At 32.4% G+C, this 22,988-nt stretch overlaps 2 protein-coding genes across 3 annotated transcripts; one reads left to right on the top strand and one right to left on the bottom strand.

Moving 5' to 3' along the window:
* Positions 1-2,700: 2,700 nt before the first annotated feature.
* LOC116765711 (inducible metalloproteinase inhibitor protein-like) lies at positions 2,701-5,346 on the bottom strand. Its single transcript, XM_061521992.1, has 4 exons — positions 5,207-5,346; positions 4,192-4,386; positions 3,389-3,586; positions 2,701-2,807 (listed from the first exon to the last, which is right to left on the bottom strand). The coding sequence occupies exons 1-4, from the start codon at positions 5,265-5,267 to the stop codon at positions 2,755-2,757; spliced, it is 507 nt and encodes a 168-aa protein (XP_061377976.1). The 5' UTR covers positions 5,268-5,346; the 3' UTR covers positions 2,701-2,754.
* Positions 5,347-9,227: 3,881 nt separating this feature from the next.
* LOC116765986 (homeobox-like protein HDP1) lies at positions 9,228-13,841 on the top strand. Of its 2 annotated transcripts, none has more exons than XM_032655639.2 (13): positions 9,228-9,301; positions 9,467-10,258; positions 10,668-11,267; positions 11,343-11,483; positions 11,614-11,748; positions 11,830-11,979; positions 12,063-12,212; positions 12,303-12,458; positions 12,531-12,659; positions 12,730-12,825; positions 12,923-13,078; positions 13,176-13,397; positions 13,515-13,841. In XM_032655639.2, the coding sequence occupies exons 1-13, from the start codon at positions 9,247-9,249 to the stop codon at positions 13,580-13,582; spliced, it is 2,850 nt and encodes a 949-aa protein (XP_032511530.2). In that variant the 5' UTR covers positions 9,228-9,246; the 3' UTR covers positions 13,583-13,841. The 2 variants fall into 2 exon arrangements, with proteins under 2 accessions (XP_032511530.2, XP_032511529.2); XM_032655638.2 differs by having other exon boundaries at positions 9,467-10,402.
* Positions 13,842-22,988: the final 9,147 nt, after the last annotated feature.

Raw genomic sequence — 22,988 nt, 5'->3', positions numbered from 1 at the left:
GTTTCATTATTTTAAATGGCCCTTCCTCAAAGTATCGTTAATATTATGTCTTCTCTGTCACGCGTCCGTCTATATAAGTTAACCTTTACAGAGAACGCGTTGTTATTCACCTCAGTGAGGTATTTTTTCATTCTTATTGTTGTTTCAGGTGATCAAGACTTTTATTACATTTGATACACGTCATCACGCCACCAACACCGTGAACTGTTGATGAGTCCTTCATTCTTTTTTTATTCTGTAACGATTCCGTAGCAATATTTCTAATATATTATCTTCTATCTTGTATTGCCCTGTTGTCGCTCGGTTTGTTGTTTTCTGTATCCATTCTTATGTTCCCGATGGAATAGATCCTCAGTAGCCAGCTCATTCGTTTCGCTCTGTTCGTTTCTAGCCTAACGACTACCACCAACTACCGACCTGATACTTAACTTGCTAAATGGTTCTATGTCTTAGTTTTTAATATTTTAGTTAACTTATTACCTCTACAGTGACTTCTAAGTTCTACGTATAACTACTTTGTGTCCCAAACTTCGTTCGTTTCGATCTCAGAATTAGTTCCAGAAGTAAGAGAACGATATGTACTTGAAACATAGATGTAGCAACCAAATCTCAACGCTATCCATAATTCTCTGTTCCGTGGCTCCTTATGAAATACTATTTTTATTTAATTAAAAAGGCAAAATTATTTATTTGCTACATAATAACAAGGGAAAAATGAAAATATAATTATGGAAAGAGAAAGACTTCCTGAGCTTTTAAACATCCATAGAAAAATATTTTCTTTTCGAAGTTCGACACGACTTGTAGGTACACAGGACAAGCAACGTGAAGTTCTGCTTACGGTCACATTTAATGGAAGGAGGCGCTAATAGCGAGCGGTCAATAATGATTCTGTTTACATTCCATAGATGACGCTTTTATCAATTTTTCCAAATCATGAAACGGTTGAAATTATAAGTGTCTGTGATGACTCGTATGGAGTATTTTATTTGCATGAATGATGTGCGAACTATGGATTAACCCAAGGGAAAAGACGCGCTCAAAACCTAGTTCAAAATATTAGGATAGGAACAGAGAAGGGAGGAGACGAAAGGTCGCAGTCAGCGGTCAGGGACGAGCACCCGACACAGAGAGGGGTACTTTACAAGGAGGCTGGCACACTTAGTCATGGACATCACTGTCGTTGTTCTTTGTTTAAAAAATGGCTTTCAGCCGTGTAAAGATATGGATATTACTGTGAAGTAATAGAGTGTAATCATGATCAGTGACAGGGAGCAGGAGACAGCCTGATATTATTTCAATTATTAAAAGGGAATGACAAGTTCTTAAAATTATACTATCATAACGAACTGTAAATTTAAAGACCGGAAAAATGTTTCTGTGTTTTCTATAGAACATTTCTCACTGACTCATGTGATTGAATGTGTCCTTGGTGTTCCGAATCATTGACTATCTGTTATCCTAACAACTGTTATGTCAATCAAAAATATTATTGATTTCTAATAATCAGATCACCAACAATTTCTTTTCAATGGTATGTTTTCTGTAATGAATATTAAAAAATAATCACAGCGTGAAATGTAACATGGAAATAACAAATTTATCAACGGTTTGAATATAGCATACTTCTTATGAAAATAATTAAATACACTACTGAAAACGTGATAATAATTATATATATATACACACCTACGTTTTTGAATAGTATTCGTTACCCGGATCTTACAAGTTTATGATAAAGATCATTGCTTAAAAATCGCTCCACAGAAACAGTCGGATACATTTATTTGATCAAAAGGTCAGAACTGAAGTCATAGCGACCATCAAGTACCTAAGGAAATATCAAATATTTGTAGATTTCGGCTTATAACTTCACATCATTTAGGTTCACAAACAACAAAACCTCTTGATAATTTAATTCGCTATAAAAACTGTTTCGCTATAAGAACAGTGTTCAGTAACTTAATCTGTATCTGTCACTGACTTCAACAGGTGATTGGATATTAATAACTTATATATATTTAGTTAGGCATCAAATTATATTATTGGAAAGTAAATAAGAATAGTGGAAGTCGTTTTTCTATATATGGCTTTCAGTCGATTTTTGTGCAGATATTTAGAATTTATTACAACGTGTACGTAGGTTAAGTTACTAAGTTAGGATATAATATTTAAGTGTAAAATTGTTTTTTGCTTCGTAGTTCCTGTGTTAGAATGTTGTTGACTTGTTATTTTTTATCTTACTTTCAATTTGAATATCTGACCTGTCTGTGTTAATGAGTCTTGTTTGTGTTACTTAAATGTTACTCGTTTTTTTTATTTTCTGTCGCTTTATAAAGAATTTATTTTTAATCTCAGACTAAAAAGAAGGGGGTTACGAGTTTTGATTGCGATGTGTGTGTACTATGTGTATGTGTGCGTGTATGTTCGTATGTATGTCTGCAGTATCGTAGCTTTCAAACGGATCGATCGATTTTAATGTGTTTTATAAATTTGAAAGCCGGTTTTCTCGGGTAGTTCTCAGCTATGTTAGGTTACCATCGGCGCAGCGGTGTGAAAATGACAACAATGTTCTTACTGTAAGATAATTCGACTAAATGCTTCACGCGTGCTAGAAATATATTCATGGGTAGGGGGTTATTGAAAATTTAATAATATTTTATTATCTTATTGTGTTAATAAGAAAATATAAGTATCCAATTTATTTCAAAAGATTTTATTAAGCAAAATAATGTACAATACACATTGTCCTAATTAGGACTCTGGGATTGTTGATGGTTTTCCTCGTAGTTTAGCTTTAATGTTTGCTGTAACCAAAATTACATATGATTAATAAATTTCAAATATCAGATATAAATAGATTATTTTGCTAAAATTATAAGTTTTTCCAAGTGAGACACCAGGATGTAACTAGATCGCAGTTTCGTGATATATATCGTGAGGTTTCTAAAGTCAAAGGCTCTTCTTGTTCCTACTAAACTTACTGATATATTATTTTATGATGTGCTACATCTGATACAGTAAGATATACGAGTATGTATTGTATATTGTTTATTATCTAAGTGGTAAATATTTTTCACTGGTGGCTTAACTTATATGTGTATTTTAGTTAATATCCAGTAGTCGATTCTAAAATTGTCTCGTCTATCGTGATGGTACAATGTAACACAATTACATGATCTCGAGAGCCCATATTTTAATGCTATGTAGCTCTTGTTTGTTAGCCTCAATAAATCAATGTATTAATGCTATCTTGGTCAAACGCCGCTTCAGTCATACAAGGACTGCTGCCTATTTATTCTTTAGTGGACAAATTCGTTACTCCCCTAGTGTACTAAGTATCGTGTGTTTCTCTAAACGAGATAATGGTATTAGAGTAGTAACTAACGGCACTCATAGTAAGGCACACAGGTCCCGTGATCCCTCCAGTGATGAGGCTGGCAGCGGCAGGCGGGGCTGCACTCCACCACAGTCAGTATGAAGAAGGGATACACATCAGTAGGGGCGGCGTCCTCACACTTCTGAGAAGGAAACCACGGAGGACAACTGTCGTACACCTCCCTCACACCCGAACACTCGAACGGAGCTAAAAACAAATCTCAGGAGTATGTAGCTGAAGGAGTTTAAACGATTCATAGAAGAGAGCTTTGGTATTTTACTTTACTTCTTTTTATTTTAACAGTCGGGATTCGGATTTGGGTTTCCATAATTTATTTTAGTTTCGAACATATTTTATATTTACTACGTCAATTCCGTCGACATTTTCAAAATTGTCTTAAGATTTAATTTACGATATTTTATTTGTAACAGTTTTAATTTTTAACGCAAATTTTGAAAGTACTAAGATTTTTGGTTCGTAAACATTCCTTGTTTTACAAGAGACATTGCAAATTCAAGAACTTTTAATCGTATGTGTTGTTGTTGACTGAAACAACTCTTTACATCCTCGACACGGCACAAAGGAAGTCATTAGGTACCAAAAATGACACCCGCGGTGGGATAACTTGTCTCTAGCCACTAACTACAATAAAATCGATTTTAATTCTTATTTAAATCATTTTAAAACAAAAAAATACAATGAAATGTAAAGACAAATGCAACGTATGATGAACGTGTTGGTACCCAGGAATTACTCCTTACTAGATAACTCTCTCTTTCTTTCAATACTATCAATACATCAAAATAACTTACGACATTCAGTAGTAGGTATGCAGGTTCCGTTGTCAGCTCGTCTATAGTTGAAGATACATTTACATGTCGGCGGAGGACACTTCTCAGGTCTGGGGCAAGGTGTCTTGTCGTGATACCGACTCTTAGGACAGGAGTCGAAGTAGCAGTCTCTTGGACAATCCATTGCTACCTCGTTGATCCCGCATCGCAACTCAGCTGAAATATATAAGCAGTAAATTGCTATAAATAAATATTTATAGTAATAGCGGCCTTTGCTTTGTCTGAGACCTGAAGGCATGCTATAACAGTGGTTTGAGGTGTCGAGGTTTTTAACTCTTTAATCAACGTCCTGTGTTTTGTCTCGATGACATTTGTGTTCGATGTTGGATTTTCCCAATAATAATGAGTCGTGTTCTATAACATACCGACTAATAATACTTTTTAAATAGTACTTTAAGTTGAATTTCTCCCAGTATGACTGGTAGCATCTTTTAAAAAATACAAGTGGTCGGGGAAGGAAACAATGAAGTTGTTGCATCAGTTCCTTATAAATGAGTGTCATTCCATTATATATTAATTAAATTAATTTCAATATAATTGCTGTTATAGTTATCGTAATTTTAGAGTTAGTCAATTTAAAGAATAACGTTTGGATGTCGGTACCTACTGGTGAACGTGGATTAGATACACAAAACATAACTATTAACTATTCCTAAGTTATTAATGATAAAAACACAATGTATGTGTTTATTTAAAAGTCACGTCTATGATAAATGTGCTAAGAGAACGCTCCGTAAAACGTCTCATTATGCTAACATGTTCCTTATTTTTATTGAACGTCACCTTTTGGACTTTCCTAATGACCATGAAATTAAGATTATTTAAAAAACCGTTTTATTTATGTTCGCTATTATTTAAACTTATCGTATGACAAATTGTTCGACAACTCAACATAACTCCGATTATATATTTCCGATTATACATTTGTGTCTCGATTCTAATGACTTACGATGCAATAAAATACATTGAAACTCACCCGCTGAAGATGCCGCTGTATATAATATTATAATAGCACTTAACATTTCAAATGACAACATTTTACTTTACTATTTCAGACAATTATTAAATTGAATGTGAGAAATGAATTAGTGAACTGCTGTTTTATATTAACGGTTGCAACCTCTGTGAGTTTTCTTTAAAGCGCCATCTATTTATCTGTTTCTATATTTAATAACTTACAGGTTATAAATATACATCTTAATACGTAATTTAGCAGACAGACAAGAGATGGCAGGCTTGTGATATTACTGAAATAAAACTGTGATCAAATAAAAAAATTATACATAAATTTTCTAAGTAACTTTTATATAATATGACAACTAATGTAAAGACTAACTATAATTATATTTCAATATTTAGTGCTCAGCCTCAGTCAATGTGCTCCTCATACAATAAAACTGGATACATTTAGGATTTAAACTCTTAATAATGTATGAAATTATGTAAAATTAGTTGCCCGAGACATCGTCTACTTAATTAAAAAAAAACAAAAATCAATGAAAAACATTCCATTGTCGCATGTGACCCGGTTCCCACTCACGATAACGCTTAATATCGGGAACGGGATAAAAAGTAGCCTGCTTTACTCCTTATTACATCAGCTACCTGTTAATAAAAGTCCGTCAAAATCGGTCAAGCCATTACAGAGCTCAGCCGGAACAAACAGACAGACACAAATTAAAAAACTACCGTATAAATATTACATATACGTAGTTAAAATGTTTATTATTTTTATTTATTTGTGCACATGTATAGATTATTATCAAATGATTCGCTTCTTAATGATTACAAGAACTCGTAAACCAATTTCTATGGCATTATATTAAAATTTTATATGATATTTTATAAAATAGGCAACGATTACCAGCACATTACTTAACATTAAAAATAAATTTTCATTTTAACTTAGATCATATAAAATAACGAAAAAGACATATTGTGATGAAGAAATGAAGAAGGAAAAATAAAATAGCTCTATAATATGCATAACCCTGAACATTAATATCGTTTGTTATCGTTTGACAAAATTTGATGGCTAGGGAGATTAAAATTTTCAAATTATTGGGCGAATACTATATCGCAACAAACCAAATAAAATATTTCTATTATTACTATAACTTAATAATATAACAAAGTAATTGTGTTAAATTAAAAACGAATGTTCTGATATTCACAGAATAATAGGATGAAAAAGTTTTATCCCAGAATAATTTCAATGTCAATCACTCTTATTTAATGGATTAGATTCTTATCATATTTAAAAGACAAGTGAATGATCGGTATAAATCATTCTAAGTTATGAATAACTGAGTGCTGCTTAGGGTTTAAATACGTAAATCGCGGGAGGAATCAATTTCAAACTGCTTATTAGGTAACAGTCAATTGTGAAAATTAGAGTTGTTTCCTCATTATTGAAATCTACTGAAGTATGTCGTTTCCAAGCTTCATTTACAATTAATTTCATTCAAAAATGACATCTGTTTATAACTCTACAGTCCACAAACAAAGAGATTATCATTTAGAAAAAACAAAATAAAATGATGGCCGACACGAGGATGGCGCGATTGTTGAATGACTTTGCAATGAAAAAAGCCTTTTCACATTTCCCTTGAATTGGGAAAAGGCTCGGATGTTCTGTAAAGAAAAAGGGATATGAGGACGAAATCTATTTTGTATTTCAATACTGATATAACGCTGGAGGCATAAGAATTTGTTTCTTAAATTACCATTTTGGTGACATGTTCTGTTGATGAGATAAGTGTGTTTGCTATATATCGGCGCTATCAGCTTCAATGACGGATGCAACACGAAAATAACTGAAGGCTGTCATCAATTATTATAACAACTTATTGGTCGTCGTTACTATTGTTAAAAGTAAAACGAAAACAAAGGCTATTTAAAAGGAGAATAGAACTATGTTTAAATTCTGGTATAAATATGACGTCTGGACGCACGACAGCGGACTGCAGAGTTCAGCGAGTGCGGATCATAAAGAATGTGATTATGAAGAACCTTCGAAAAATACAAGAACATTTAGAAGAATTGAATATTCATTTTGAAATATCTGGAACATACTGAAACAAGTGACATTAGGGACGTCAGCGAGGCTGGCGTCCTCTCTTTAAAATAATGAATTTATAATAAATCCGATATATACATGATGTACATGGAAGTGACCCGGAGTGAGCGGTTGAATAAATCACTCATGTACATTGTAAAACAAACAGAAATATATACGTGATGTCAAGCAGAAGTTGTAGCTAATAGCTCAGTTAAATTTATTTAAAGCAATAAATATCCACCAGATTTATTAGTGACTAGATCTACGATAGCTATTAGTTTCAGATGTTAGGAAAGAAAAAGTTACATTGTTTAATTGTTTTCTCATCATAAGAAACTAAAAAGTCTTGTATTGTCTGGTGCACTGTTCTGTCGCACGGTCATCATGATATGTGGAAAACCCTCGTGAAATACATCAAAAGGACACAAAGGTACAGGAAAATAAACGGTTGATTAAACTGACGTTAGGCATAGAGTGATATGTGACCGATGTGGACGCTATATAAACTATAATAAAGTTCTTGCAAAAACATTATTGTCATTACGTGTAACAACCTGCCGCTAAATGTTTGTACAACATAAAGAAAATTGTATACAAATATTTAGTTACAAGTAGATAATGATAATATTCCATTAATTAAGAAACACTTGTACAAAAATTTGATTTATGTTAAACGTCACGATTTGTACGCGGTCCGCTATTATATATAATATAATACGATGGAATCTTTATTGATATCAAAGAAACTTTCACAATGAACTTCCGACAATCTGAATCTTAAAGGGATACGATTAGTGTTTATTATGAAGTACCTGCAAGTAGAAGGTGTGTAGTTTTGTCTTTACAATAATAATAATCAGAAAATGTTGTAATTGCTAGGTCGTTCTTGTGATTAAACATTAATCACTCCCTCATTTTGATGGCTGTCTCTCTTGTAAAGACAAGGACATATAATACTGTAGGTTCATTCGAAAAGCGATCCGTCTTCTCATAATAACATTAAAATATTCATTTCGTTTTCACAATCCAGACGAAGATAAAGAATATAAATTTAATGTGATCCATAAAAATATTATTGCCGACTTACTTTGATTGATTCAAGAAAAAGGTAAGCTTCGAGACAAACGAGTCATAATACACAAACAGATTTAAAAGTGGCGTTTAGTAAATGATTAATATTATCTTTTTATTTACTTTGCTTGTCTTAAAAGTAAAGAAATATATATTTGTAACATTAATAAAATTTTAAACATTAAATATGTTGTCACTAAAATTTATTTAAATTATAACAAACGAAGTATAAGAAAGCGGCGTATGAGAGGCTTTGTGATATATTTATCCGTCTGTTGTTCCACTTAAATTAACATTGAACCCAAAAACCATACAGTTTCCAAGAAAACTGAAAGTGGTTCAAGGTTTGGAACTGTTTTCAAGCAATAATAAATTATAATTTTATATTATTTCGCAATTTTAGTTCGGGGCCTGCTAACCGTATTTCACAATGTTTGACGCAGACTGTACATTAATATTAATAAAAATTTCAATAAGAATTAAATTAAAATTCTCACAAAAATAAACTATGGAATGTTATTTACACATAATGGTTTAAAAAACAGATTCTTTGAATGACGAATTACCTTCGTATTTTCTTAATAGATTATTACCCACTAATAACTATTACTCGACGTCTATCAAATATTTGGTAAAAATATTTGTTTTTAATTTCTTTTTATTTACGCTTAATAAATTTCTCGCCGAATGATATATGAGAGTATTTGACGCAACTCGGACTTCATTTACATTGGCGCAAACATCGAGAATTCAGGTAAAGGAGTACATCAAACAATAGTATTGTATGTTCAGCTTTCGGTTCTGTTTGTTTTGTGTGAATTTATAACAGGAGGCCCCTTTACTAAGACTTTACAAGTGGTCGGGTCGCACCAGAGACGGCGAACATGACTGAAATTATATCAAACGCGTTCTGTCTCGCGTTGTTCTTGGGTTTGGGGGGTGAGTTACATGTGTTAATGATATTAATGAATTTTGTTACATTTTATTAGAACGTCATAAAATATTTAATAAAATTATGTGCGTATAGAAACTCTTGATGAAATATTAATACGAACTGTTCTTCTGATTCCGTCTTTTATATCAATATATGTTATTACGTTTTAGTTTCAACACCTCAAGGAAGTAGGTACAACGAACCGATTCTACAAAATGAAAGATATAGTGAATTCAATGCAGCACGAAAGTTTGATGAACCCGCGGTGGCGTACGATGTTAAATATAAGCCGAATGGAGTAATGGGGCAGGAAGCTGAAAGGGATCTATTATTTCAAAATGCAGGCTATAATCAAAATACCTTTCAAGGCAATAGAGAGGAAATTTCGCTAAATACCCAGCATGTGCCTCTCAATCCATCTTTAACAAATCAAGAATATCAGCGAGAATCAGTTCTAAACAAATATGAAATAAGTGCCATCAACAACGAACAAAGGATATTGCATAAATATCCAGAAGATTTCAAAAATATCAACATACAAAGGAATATAATGCCCCGGGATAAAGAGGAGCTTATCAATGAGGAAAGGAATATAAAGAAAGTAAAAGATCTCGCACCTGCAGTGCTATATAAACCTTCCTTGTCTCAAGTAAACAGAATTCAAAACTTTCGACCAAACTATGAAGAAAACCGTGAAATCAATGTTCCTGGCATCGGTGCCATGATGTCAGAATCAAATAACAACAGAAATGTTATTTTATCAAAAGTAAATTCTATTTCTCAAATAAACCATATCAATGAGAGACTCAATTTGCCAGTTGAGCGTTTAGCCAATAGCATGGACCAAAATCGTGACGAAGACGGAATACAAATAGACGTACCAATAGCAACACCTGAGTACATAAATTCAATTTTGAATAACTACAAACCCATGACACAAAGAAACTTAGTCTCCCTTAATGGTATGAAAAATGAAAATAGTTTACTTTATAGTACACAAAACATAAAAGGAACCTTTCAAAATCCTTCAGCAGAAATTCTTTACAAGACAGGCCGAGCAAAACCATATGAAATAAGTAGCGAACAAATATCAGATTTGCCTCAGGGTAAGATGAAGAGTTTAAGAAAGTCTTACAATATGTGCTTGGGTAGTAATATAAGTTAAAATGAAATTATCATTAAATAATTGTCTTATTTATTTCAATGCCTGAGGTTAAAAGAAATGATCATTTTTCTGAGTCTGCTTAGTGGGATGGGGGGGATTGAATATTTAGGGGGCTAACCCTTTCTTCATGGCCTGGCTTGTTTAGATATTCTAGGAGTTTTAATTTTATGGAATAAATAAAAGAAACTTCTTCATTTAATTTACAGGACAAGCACGCGTGGGAAATATTTTAAGCAACCCTCAAAGATTAAAAGATATTTATATATCTTCAAAACCATCGAAGCGTTACATGGTTGTGTATCCAGATGGTAGAGTGGAGCAAGTTGATGAGTTGGAAAAAATCCAGAAAAATTATCCAAATTATGTAATGCTTCAAGCTAAAGAACTTTTGCAGAAAAGTCAAGTGAACCCAGTTATAACTCCTGAAATACGAGGCTCTGATAAGCCAGTTCTCTCTACTATTTCGCCGATACTACCAATAAATCCCTTAACGGATAGCAAAACAAATCAATTAAATAAAATTGATTCTCAAACTGTAAAAGATCAAAAAGTACCTGTCACTACCGACACTGTCATTGGTCCGTATAAAGATGCTGAAGATCTGTTGTCAGATTTGAAGCTCGAGAAGGCTGAAATAGAACCCATTAATCCAGTTCAGCAAGTCTCTTCTTATAATGAGAACGTAATAAGTACACCTGAAATTAGTCAAGGACAAAACATTTTGGATAAAAATGAATACCCAAATCCTGGCCATAATGAAATAATTCCTACAACAGAAATCCCCTCAAAGGAAGAAATAGTTACAAGTAAGATTACGTTTTTTATTTTTGGTATGTTTTTAAATTCAGAATGACTGTTTAATATGTATTTTTAATGTTTAGCTACTAAAAACACGGTATCAGTTGAACCGGACCCTCCTGGGAATAATCAAGTTTCTGATAATCAAGATCAACACAATAGATCCTCGCTAGATAATAGTCGTGAGATAGATCAATTGCCTACAAAGTCGGAAAAAGTAACAGGTAAGTAAAAAATCAGTCTATTTCGTATCTGTGATTGTTAAACTGGGTTAAATATAAAGTAATTTAGAATTATTATACTTATTATATTTTTAATAAACCAAGAATTATTCACTTTCTTTTCTTTTTATAGATAACCATATAAAACCTAATAAAAGCACAGAATCAAATGAAAATTATGAGGAGGGTAAAACTACAGAAACCTCTAATCCTGAAATACGTTCCCCTAACGAAGACACAGAATTATCTAATCAAAGTTTAGGTTCAGGTAATTAAACAACTTATTCTATGTTTGTATTAAACAGTGTTTAAGAGATTAAATGCCTATAAAAAAAATTGTTACATTCAGATATAAGCAGTTCCCCAACGCCACCCGAACTATCGCAAAATACTGAAGCTAGTAAGACAAACGTATCAAATGAGACAGTAACCGCTGATGGAGACAAGGATTCAAATGGGAAAATACCTAGCACAGAAGTTGAAAAGAAATATGATGATGGTGTGTGATTAATGTCTTTATGTTTATAATTGGATGTGTATGATTAGATGTTAATTTATCTCTCGTGTTTCCTATCTTTACAGAAAACGTAGATAGCATAGCACCGGGTACGGAATCGGATATAAATTCTACTACCAGTGAAGCTACTTCACTATTTTCTCCAGTGAACCCTGAAACAACGGATCCCACGATAGACAGAACAACGGTCGAAAATGAAAGTAAAAACATAACCAGTTAGTACTACATTTATGATTCCAGTTGTGAGAATGTTACAAATATTCTAAGCCTTATCATATATTCTAAAATTAATTTACTGCCACTAGATTATACACCACTTTTATCAAATGGAGGAGCACTTATAGATGGAGAGGAAGCCTCGAATTCAACTCAACCGGAATCAATTAGTTCAATCTCCAGTCAGGGAGATAATAAAAACACTTCTAAAGTCCAGTCTTCTGATGTGTATGATGATGCTTCTTGTAAGTTTAAAATTTAATTAATCTTTATTCTATATGATATGTCGAAATAATATTGTCAATAATTCTTTTTAGATAAGGATGCGTCTCCCTCTCGTAATAATTCTGAAAGTATACCCCTTGAAGACGACGTTTCACGAGAGGAATCAGATTTAAATAAAAAGCCGAGCTTAAGTCTTAAACAGAATGTATCCAATTCTGAGGGTAAGTACGACACCCAAAGACTATTATACAGGTCCTTATACAAATTTTAATATATTAATTTTTGCTATAGAGGAATTGAACCCTATATCAAAGGAAAGTGTGAAAGAAAATTCAAGTATAGCGATCGACGACGTCCAAGACACAGTTATAAATTCAAGTCCAGACAGTAAGTTCATAGCCATAGAGTTAACGTAAATTGAAGACTATCCTAATGTAAGTTGAAGTAAAAAAATATTATTAATATGTTGTTTGCTATCGCTTAGGTGGACTGTCCGCTTCAAATAATGGAGAGAGTTCAGTACCAATAGCTACTTCTTATGATTCATACTACCAGAATTCTACCGACAAGAATGTTGAAGAGAGACGCTATGAAGATGAAGACGATAAAGAAGAAACGTCAAATGATAAACTTCAAACAGGTGAGCGTTAATTATTAAAAGGCAGTTAAACCAATGTAATGCCTAAAATACAATATCTCAATATAAAAATAACTTGAAATCTTTAAATCATTTTCAGACGTGTCCACACCACCAGCTAGTGCTGAAAGTACAGACAGTGAACCATCGTGGTTTAACTTCAATGAGAGTCTGTTAAAAAAGCTATTGAGTAACGATGACTTACACAATTCATTCTATTTCTTGTTCCCGCGACCGAAACCTAATATAAAAGAGACGAAAGAGACAATTTATCCGAACGGAACCGTCGTTATTGAGACGACTCAGACGATGGATGCTGACGGTACGTAGAAAAGATATAAAATATTGTTGCAGCGAAATGTTCCCCCAGACACACTCATTATAAGTGAAATTTTTCTTTAAAGACAGACCAATCTACAGTATTCATTTCTTATTACAGACGGAGAGAAAACTACTTCAAAATCAACTCATCGCTGCGTTAGTTGTAGAGCATGTAACAATACCTAAAAACATAATAAATGATTGAGAGCAGTCATTATTGTTATTAAAAGTCTCAAATAATTGTAAACGAATGTATTGGGGGAGTTGTTTAAGTATATATAACATTTGTTGTAATTCAAGTATGTTTTATTTATATAACTTTATTTCAAACCACTTCATGTAAAGACGTAAGCAACTAGATTTTCAAAAGTGGAAAATTATTGAATATTCTTCCTATTGATTTAATAGCTTGCAGAATAAACTACACATTAAGGTATATAATAAAATAATAGATCACAATTCCAAGACTTTTACTTCACATACACTGATATGGAATAATTCAAAGATTATTTTATTCAGCTGTAATAAGTACCTTTTTTTAATTTTGTGATTTTTTGTATTAAGTGTTCGTTTTACTTTTAAGGATATTTTACAGCAACGGTAAGAAGTCGTGGCGGTCGTTTTATTCCATTAAATATTTTCAAAGGTCTTCAGAAAAAACCAAATCCATCTAAGTTTTCTCCAAACAAAGATGAATATTGTAGGGACCGTTAGAACTGGGAACTATTCACTTTTTTCTAAGACATCGCTTAATTTTTCAGAATTTATTTCACTTAGCACGTACTTAGTAACAAGTACTACTTAACGTACTTAGTGACAAGGATCCTTAGTAATATTCGTTGGAAGGCAGTTGATTAAGAAATATTTAGTATTATTCATTAGACGTGGCATGCGATGAACAAGTCGTCCGTTTATAAACCATTTTTTTAAATGCTTAAAATTAAAGTCGTTCCAAACTGAGAAAACAAAACACTTACATATTTAGCCGTCTACACATTTCACACTATGGTTAAGGAAAATTAGCAAGATTTTATATTATTTTTAAAAGTAGAGAAATTATCTCTGCACAATAACACGAGTATAATTTGGCCATCGCCAATTGTCTAAGCTTACTTATTCGGCATCGTAAAACTGTATCTCATGTCTCTTTAATATTTCCTTGTGATCAGTATTTGTCTTATTACCTTTCCTTTTTCTTTTTTTATTCCATTAACTGCTATCAACTACAAAGGACAATATAATAGAAATGTTAACACTAAGACTTCATTATTACATACTTATAATTTTTTTATATTTTAAGCCCCAAATACTTTTTTATATCACACACAGTGTGAGTTCGGTACCCTGAACATATGACTCCAAGGGAATAGTTGATGTATTTTTGTTAATATTCAAGATAAGAGCTGCGACTCAATTAATTTACCAAAACATAACACATAGTCCGTTTGTTCTTCATGAAGCCTGAGAAGCACACACAAACACAGGCACGGATGTAGAATAAAAAAAAAATATACTTAAATCTTTTCAGTCATAGTTTTTAGTTTCAAATTATCCCAAAGGTTGAATGTTAATTAATTTGAAAGTGCACAACAACTATTACGTACGTACGAGTATATAGTGACTTGATATTGTATAAGTGATCATCTATAAAAATAAAGACTATGAACGTATTGAAAATGAATTTTAATGAGAGCTGAGTTTGCTCCTAGTGTCGTGGGAGTGCCTCCGCTCTGAGATAATCCTGGACTAGTTCTACGTAATAAAGTGCTAGGTGATCCCCGAGAGGGTGCGAGGGGGTGAGGGTTGTTAAGTACACTAATACAGCTCGAACTAATACCTTCTCGTATATAATTTAAACATATTGATATTTTTCTTATTTTATTTGGAAAGTAAAACATAATTCATAACTTAAAACTATACCATTATTCGGCGAGTATTCTAGGGTCATCATATTATATTTAATTATATATTTATATAATGCCTTTCAGTTACTACTAAGCTGTTATAATTTCTTAGTTAAGTATTCCGGGTAGAAAATTTAAATGTTTCACACGAACATAAAAGAAAAATAAATGACACAAATTTTCATAGGACTGGTAGATGTAAAACATTCAAAAGGAAAGGTCTAAATCATAAAGGATCGGAGAAGGTTGTGATAAAAGGATCTCAAAGGGAATAAATACTTTTGATTTATCGGAACGTCTTGAAATCTCTTTGTTTGATATCGAACATTTCTCGCCTCGGTCCTTTACAACTCTACAGACGATATGGATTCAGATACACGCTTCTTGTTTCTTATAAATGATAAAAGCAGATTGGTTTTTAGTACTCGTGCAGTCTTTATACTGACTTACAACTTGGGATCTCATCTCGAGCGGTAGATTTGTAACGATACAAATTTTATGAATTAATAAGAAATTTTGCTGTTTTCAATAGACTTTTTGCTCTACTAATATCTAAAAAAAGAGTATCTCCTCCCAACATATTATATAGATATTTATACCGCATTTCGTGTTATGAATAATTGTACGTCTATAACCATATTTCAAAAATATCCGAAGCGGCAACACACCTGGAATAAGACCAGCAGGTGTCCAGGCAGGGTGATGAGCAGAACATTTAAAGGTAATTATTATAAAATTCTCACCAATTGTTAATACCGTTTAATAATAATGGTTATGGAAGATAATAAAGTCACTTAAGTAACAATTTAAAACACATTTGTCAGTATTTTGTACACTTGCCAAAAATTCTTGAAACATTTTAAAAATGAATTTCAGATATAAACATTTTAAACGTATCTGAATAAAAATCTATGCATGAAATGTGAAGTGAAATGATTTCTTTCTAACGTTCAGATGGCCGCGCCGCGGCGCTCGCCGGTTCATGCCAAATTCACTCGCTCGTGTTTATAAAGTTCTTATATTTTATTTTTTTTTCAGTTTTAGCGGAGATTCCCCCAGACATCACTTCACATTAGAGTGTGCTTTATACACTTCGGTTTTTATGTTTTATTGAGTAAGTTTTCAGTTTACAAGTTAAATCGTTCTTTGATTCAAAATCAGTCGGAGAGGATTGTGGATTTATGATTTTAAATGTACTAAGGAATTAAAAGGATTTTTTTTATACAAAACAATGTATATTTTTAGATTGATGTATTTCATGTAAATAAGTTTTCATATATTCATTACTGTATAGCCCCAACATAAACGGAACCGATGTCCGCCAGGGAATACAAATATAACAGCAATATATATTAAAGTTTCTGCCCGCGGCTTCGTCTGCGTGATCTTCGGAATTCGCCTGAGAAGGTAATGAATCAAATATGTTAAACAGTAGATATGATTACCAACCCGCTGGGATATCTCCAGCGGCACGTGACTTCGTACACAATACAACTGTCATTGCGTTTCTACACGGGCTACATTACTGCCAAGTCCCATCGAAATACATTGTGTTGTTTTTGTTTTAACGAGCAATAAAACATACGAAAATCCGTACAACATCACAACCTTTTATCAATATTCTTAGGATAGTAAGCTACAAGGCTTTATTGTGTTACAAGATAAAACGTTTCTTTGCACATTTTTCTATCCTGAAATGATTTCTATGTATAATATAATGAATGGAAATTTGAAATTTTGATCGCTTACCTATCTCCTACCCACTTGTAGTTATTAATAAATAAACAATACAGATAGATAGCTAAACATATCGCCTCTACTCATCGGCTTTCTTATCATGTGTATTTCCCCTTATAGATTAGTTGATCAGAACATGGTAAAAGTCTATTAAAAATTAAAGTAAATGCTATAATTAGTTATTGAAAGCAAAATTTATTCCATATATCTCCTTTAACTTTATATTATTCGTTACATAATATCAATATATAAGTTATATACCTATTCAAAAGTAATACCTATATAAAAGTAGTAAATACCTATTCAAAATAAATAGTACATAAAATGAATTTACTGAATGTTTGAAGCGTTAATTTGGTTTATTTCAGAATCAGTTGTGATGACGTAATGTATGCTATTGCTACAACGATACTAACAGGCGCTCGGTAGGACAGCTCATTAAAGGCCTTTGTCTGCTGAACGCGCTCAAATGAGCCTGGGCTTTGATACGAACGCTGCGTTAACAACTAACGTGTACGTTATATAATAGTCAAAATACAGAAAAAGTATATATGTATATATATTTCCAAGTCTCAATATAACAAATACTATAATAAAGCGTATGTTCATTATATACTAATCTTTAATTTCATATAGATTATAATTGACATTTTAATAAAAAAGACTTTCATTGAAAGTATAGGAAGCCACAATGAATGAAATGTAATGAAAAAGCGGCGAAGCGGCTCGAAGGTTCCATAGGTGTGCGAGAGGTTCATCAATGAAGTTGCAGTCAACTGTGAAGAGCTTTGTACGTGTAACATAACCTTTGTATCAGCAGGCAGGGATATTTATAAATAGCTCTGAGCCGCCTTTATGGTTTGTGTTGTGGCTATTTAAAGTAAACGTGGCTGTTTAAGATATTTGTATCAGATTTTTTACTTACAATTTAAAATACACTAAAAACATTTTTCATATGTAGAAGCATCTATTTCTTTTTCTTGATAAAGTTCGTCGTTAGATTTCGGCAATAAATCTGAACCTTTTCGTATTCTGAAAAACATTCGTCTGCATCCGAACATTCAGTGAGATGGCGCTTTCGAGCACAAAAAAACGACCAATATAGGATTTATAAAAACGAAAACTCAGCTGATAAAAGAAAATTTTCCCAGTCGTTTACATCGCAGATATAAGATTTTGTATAAGAATATAACTTAGAACGAACTTTGGAAATGTGCCGAAATGTTTATTCCGAAACTTGTCCATTTTGGATTCCAACTAAAATAAAATGAATATGTTAGTATTGACCGCTAAGTCTGAAGACTGTAGTCTGAAGGCTGACCCTCAGCTGTTGGATTAAAACAGATAACATATTAGGATGATTGGAAAGTTTGTCGTCACAGCGAGAGGCGGAGAAACTAAAGTCTAGCGAATTACATTCCTTGAAGCTGTTAAGTGAACTCGTAAACACTGTTGTGTGTGGAACAGATAACATTTAAACTGAAACCACACATGAGTTTCATAATAAAATGTTATAACAAAACATATTTACATTACTTTAATCAATCGTTTGTATCGGACAATATGATTATTTGTCTAATACTGAAACAAAGATTGTTTTCTGTGCTGTTTGCTATTTATAACTGTAGCAAAACGTAAATTATACCTGACGTCTTATTTATATGATGTAGTCTGGAACTTATAACTTTCGCTCGTTTCAAATCTCTGTTACGGTTATCGAGTTACGCAAGTAGTCTGTTTCGTCCATTATGTTATATTGCGATCGCTTTAAGCTATTGTATATTAAAAACAATTTAAACTTTGTTTTTGATTTTGATATTTGTTTTGTATATGTCTATCTACATATAATGTATTTTCATAATCCGTAAGCTAGAAATGACATTGTTAGATTAATATTTAGTTTTATTATATTTTCAGAATATCGCATGAGCCAGTGATAATAATTTTCCATCATCAGTTAAGGAAGAATAACTGTAATTAATTTCAATTTGAAAAAACCTTGGTTTTAAAATGTATATAAGTCAACCAAAGAAGTAAAAAATTAAAAACATCTTTATATAGATATTTTTAAAAAGTGTTATAAATTGAATTTAGATAAATAGTGAATTTTTTTTTATTGTTAAATGTCTCCTGTGTAGGTGACGTCAGCGTAAAATAATTTTATTTGAATGCACAAGTGAGTTTCTTCAACAACATAATGCCTAATGACCTCATGATTCAGCGTGTTCCGAACAAGGAGCGGGTGAGGTCGGCGTTTGTCGTGTTATATACGACCTTCCTCTAGAACCGAGCGGAACTCGAATCAATAAAAATTTCCACTAAATATCCACAAAACTGGAACAGGAGGAGTCCCGCGAGGAGCACACTACGAACGTTCTCTTGATTTGATTTGTGAGAAGTTGTTACATCTATCTGTAACATTATTGAGGTTTGAAGTATAAAAAAAGGATTTTGTTTATTATTAATATAATAACTATTATAGCGATCATATTAATTTAAATTTGTGTGTGAATATATATTTAATCGCTCGTCCTTATATAGATATTATGAATGAGATATTGTTTTCGGCTTTAACCGCTCTCACGATGTGTATTTTTCTGTTCTGTGTAGGTATGTATGAATGTACGTACGTAGTATGTTTGTCATTGTCCCCAACAATTGACAATTTTCATGTTCATGTTTAGAAACAGATTAAAATAGTGCTATGAATTTGTATGAAAGTCTAGTTGTTACCCGCGACTCTACATAGAAAAAACATAAAAGGACGAAAAAACTTTTATGTACATAGACAGGAACAAAAACAAAAAATCTATTTCTCGAAATGAAAATCATCTGTCTTACTTATCACGTAATTACCTTCTTAGGTAACTGAACTAAATATAACTAACTAAAATAACTTTCTACCAAGTGTTTTATGATGGATAAATACTACTACTTATATTAAGTACTGGCTGATTTGTACCCATTCTAAAGTTAAAGAAAACTATAAGTAAACTTTTCCATACATGGACACTCAAAAACTAACAAAAAGAAATGGCTAATGTCAAACTAAAAAAAAAAACAAATAAATTCGTTGAAGTGAAACATCCTAAAGATTATCCTGAACATTATTTTAATAACACAAACAGAAACTTCAATTTAATTTATGTGTATAGATAAAATGACGTAGAAAAAAAAAGAAATATTGTTCGCGGGGAGTTGAAAAAAGTATCCGACATGCTCTAAAACCATTAACAAAGAGACTGTCCACGTACCATACATAAGTAATAATACATTTACTATCTATCATTACGATATGGAACATTTCACATATCCGACACTGCTTATTGAATTGATACCAAACGGCTTTAGTAACGGACAGCCAATTAGAAAGGGATCAATTATTTTATAATTTTAATTATGAAAATCGTGTACGCGTCACGTACAGAGATTATATCTTCGTTTTATTTGAAGATAATTACAAGGGAGCGTATTAAACAAAAACGAATTCAGTCTTCCTATGATCAAGGAACGTGTTTTATAAAATTAATAACATAAGTATGCAGTGGAGATATTATTGTTGTGATCGCTCCGTAGTATTTACCTGACTGCAAACTTTAGTTGAGCTTTAGTTTCATGTAACATTTGTAAAATAAAGTGGATTAAATGCAACAAATCAATGTTAACACAAATCAATTATTAAACATATACAAACATATAAAAAACTGATGGTTATAAGTGGCTCCAGCAAGATACTGAAGACCAACTTTGAATCTAAGATTATTCTTATTTATTTTTAAAACAAGTGTGACCCAGTAGTTTAAAATGACGAAATAGGAAGTAGCAGTAACAGTTTCAAACGCATGGGATAACACAATTTGATCTTCTTAGATATGCAGTAAAAATTATGTAAGGGAATTGTGAACTTGAACTGACTTGAGGACCGTACATTACAGCTTATTTTATGATCACATCCGGAGGGATGAGAAGAGGCATGCATGTTCTGCAGGCAGCAACTTCCACAGACCAAATCAAATATACAGTTTTCATCAGGTATGTATGTAGGTCTCGAGGAGCGCCTTCTTCGCCTCCATGTAAAACTGGGACGGAAAACTTGTGTATTAAATTTGAAGTATGTTCACTCTCACTATCAAGTAAGTATACTCGATCCTCTCGATGCTGATATCAAACGGCTGCTATGTAACAGAGTGTGTCGTGATGAAAAACAGCTCACTTTATAATGTGTCAAAGTAAACTCTTGGCTAGAAATACTTTAAAACTTCAACGGCTATTTTTATTCTCTATTTTCATAATAGCTAACATCAATATATTTTGAGCAAAGACAACAAACAATATTCATCTTATCTTGTAAGCTAACTGAAATAAAAGCTCCTCACAGAAAATAAATGCCTCGCTCTTTATCGAATGTTTTGAGTTATCTGAACGTCTTTAAATTGCTTTGTTCGACCGTCGCCGGTCACCGATTGTTCAGATTTCATCTCGGAGATTTCCGATATCGGCCGAAATGAACAGTTTGTCCTTGTTAGAATCATTCAACTAGAATATAATATATATATATAATAAAATTTAAATTTATAAGATTGTTATCATGTTAAATTTATTGTGTATACTGATATATTTAAATTAGGCTATGTTACATTTTTTTTAATATGTCTTTAAAATTTGAGAATAAATTTTATTGTAATTCCACCGAGAATAATATAGCATGAGATCTAAAAATATCAAATATAAATAATTAAGCGATATTCAAGATAGTTCATTGTCTGACTTCTGTACCTGCCGACACGTCGAAACTGATTCCAGCGATGATATTTTATTTTCAATGTTATAATTTAAGTTGCTTATTAATATGTGATATTAAATTGTTATACGAACTATTACAGACGAACACTGAACTGATTAGTTTAACAAGGACAGTGTTTTCTGAGCTTGATCATACCACCTTTTGTTTTTTCTTCAACAAATTCGTCGTTCGTTTCGTTTTTTTTTGTAATATTATTTATTATCAGGGATCATCTCTCAGTGGTCGAGCGTTCAACTGTCTGTCTCTGACGGATTATAAGCAAAGATAAACAAATGTTCATAACAATATATTTAATAGGAATACCAAAAAAATTATGAATGAAACTAAAGACTTGTTCCTAAAAGTTTAATTATTCTCCTACTAATTACTATTTACATTTTATCACACGAACGTGTTAAATGTGCATCATCACGAGAATTAATAGAATATTGATTATAATATTTTACTTGTTTCACTCACAGACCGCCAGTATTAAAGAAATAGAAGCGTCCTCGAGTTGACGAGAGGAAGATATTCGTTTCTTGTGTGACGCCTTCAAGTAAACTTTACAGAATTAATTTGAGAGAGAGTCGATACCCCCCGCCCCCAACAAAAAGTTATATGAGATTATCTATAAATATAAAAATGAATCACGAAATGTGTTGGTAAGCGCATAACTCAACAACGCCAGGACCAATTTGGCCAATTTAATTTTCCTCGAGGCGAACGAAAATTCGAATAATGGGTGGAAAGACTCTAAAAACAGCCCTTTTGTTTTTCCAATACAAACGTTTTCTAACTGAAACGTAGAGACAATTTGAACTTTATAGCTATTATATACAGTTCATATTAAATTACAAGCATTCACTAATGTTTAAACAATGTAGGTATGTTCCTACCGTCGAAGAGGCAATTACACTTTATTAGCGCCACACAAAGTTCAAGTTCAATCATATCTATCAAAACAGTGCGCGTGTGTGCGTTGGAGCCCAGAATACATCGTGGGGGGATTTAATGTCGCATTCCGAAACTCAAAAAAATTGATTTGTCTGCAGCTGGAGGATTTGACTGAAGGTCATAGAAATTAAAAAGAAATTGTAATATCAACGAACTGTCCATGACGATTTGCCCGGGTAGTTGTTCGAAACCGAGACTAACTAACAGACGT

Source organism: Danaus plexippus, chromosome 11, assembly GCF_018135715.1.
Source record: "Danaus plexippus chromosome 11, MEX_DaPlex, whole genome shotgun sequence".
Lineage (NCBI taxonomy): Eukaryota > Metazoa > Arthropoda > Insecta > Lepidoptera > Nymphalidae > Danaus > Danaus plexippus.
Note: the sequence above shows the minus strand (reverse complement) of the source record. Positions and strands in the feature narration are given on the sequence as shown.

Bases quoted from the DNA above. Each gene is read 5' to 3' on its own strand.
- LOC116765986 (XM_032655638.2), top strand. From the start codon at position 9,247: ATGACTGAAATTATATCAAACGCGTTCTGTCTCGCGTTGTTCTTGGGT. The intron at 11,268-11,342 runs GTAAGATTACGT...TTTAATGTTTAG, and splicing joins AAAGGAAGAAATAGTTACAA to CTACTAAAAACACGGTATCA. The intron at 11,749-11,829 runs GTAATTAAACAA...TGTTACATTCAG, and splicing joins TAATCAAAGTTTAGGTTCAG to ATATAAGCAGTTCCCCAACG.
- LOC116765711 (XM_061521992.1), bottom strand. From the start codon at position 5,267: ATGTTGTCATTTGAAATGTTAAGTGCTATTATAATATTATATACAGCG. The intron at 4,387-5,206 runs GTGAGTTTCAAT...TATATATTTCAG, and splicing joins TACAGCGGCATCTTCAGCGG to CTGAGTTGCGATGCGGGATC. The intron at 3,587-4,191 runs GTAAGTTATTTT...ATTTGTTTTTAG, and splicing joins CATACCTACTACTGAATGTC to CTCCGTTCGAGTGTTCGGGT.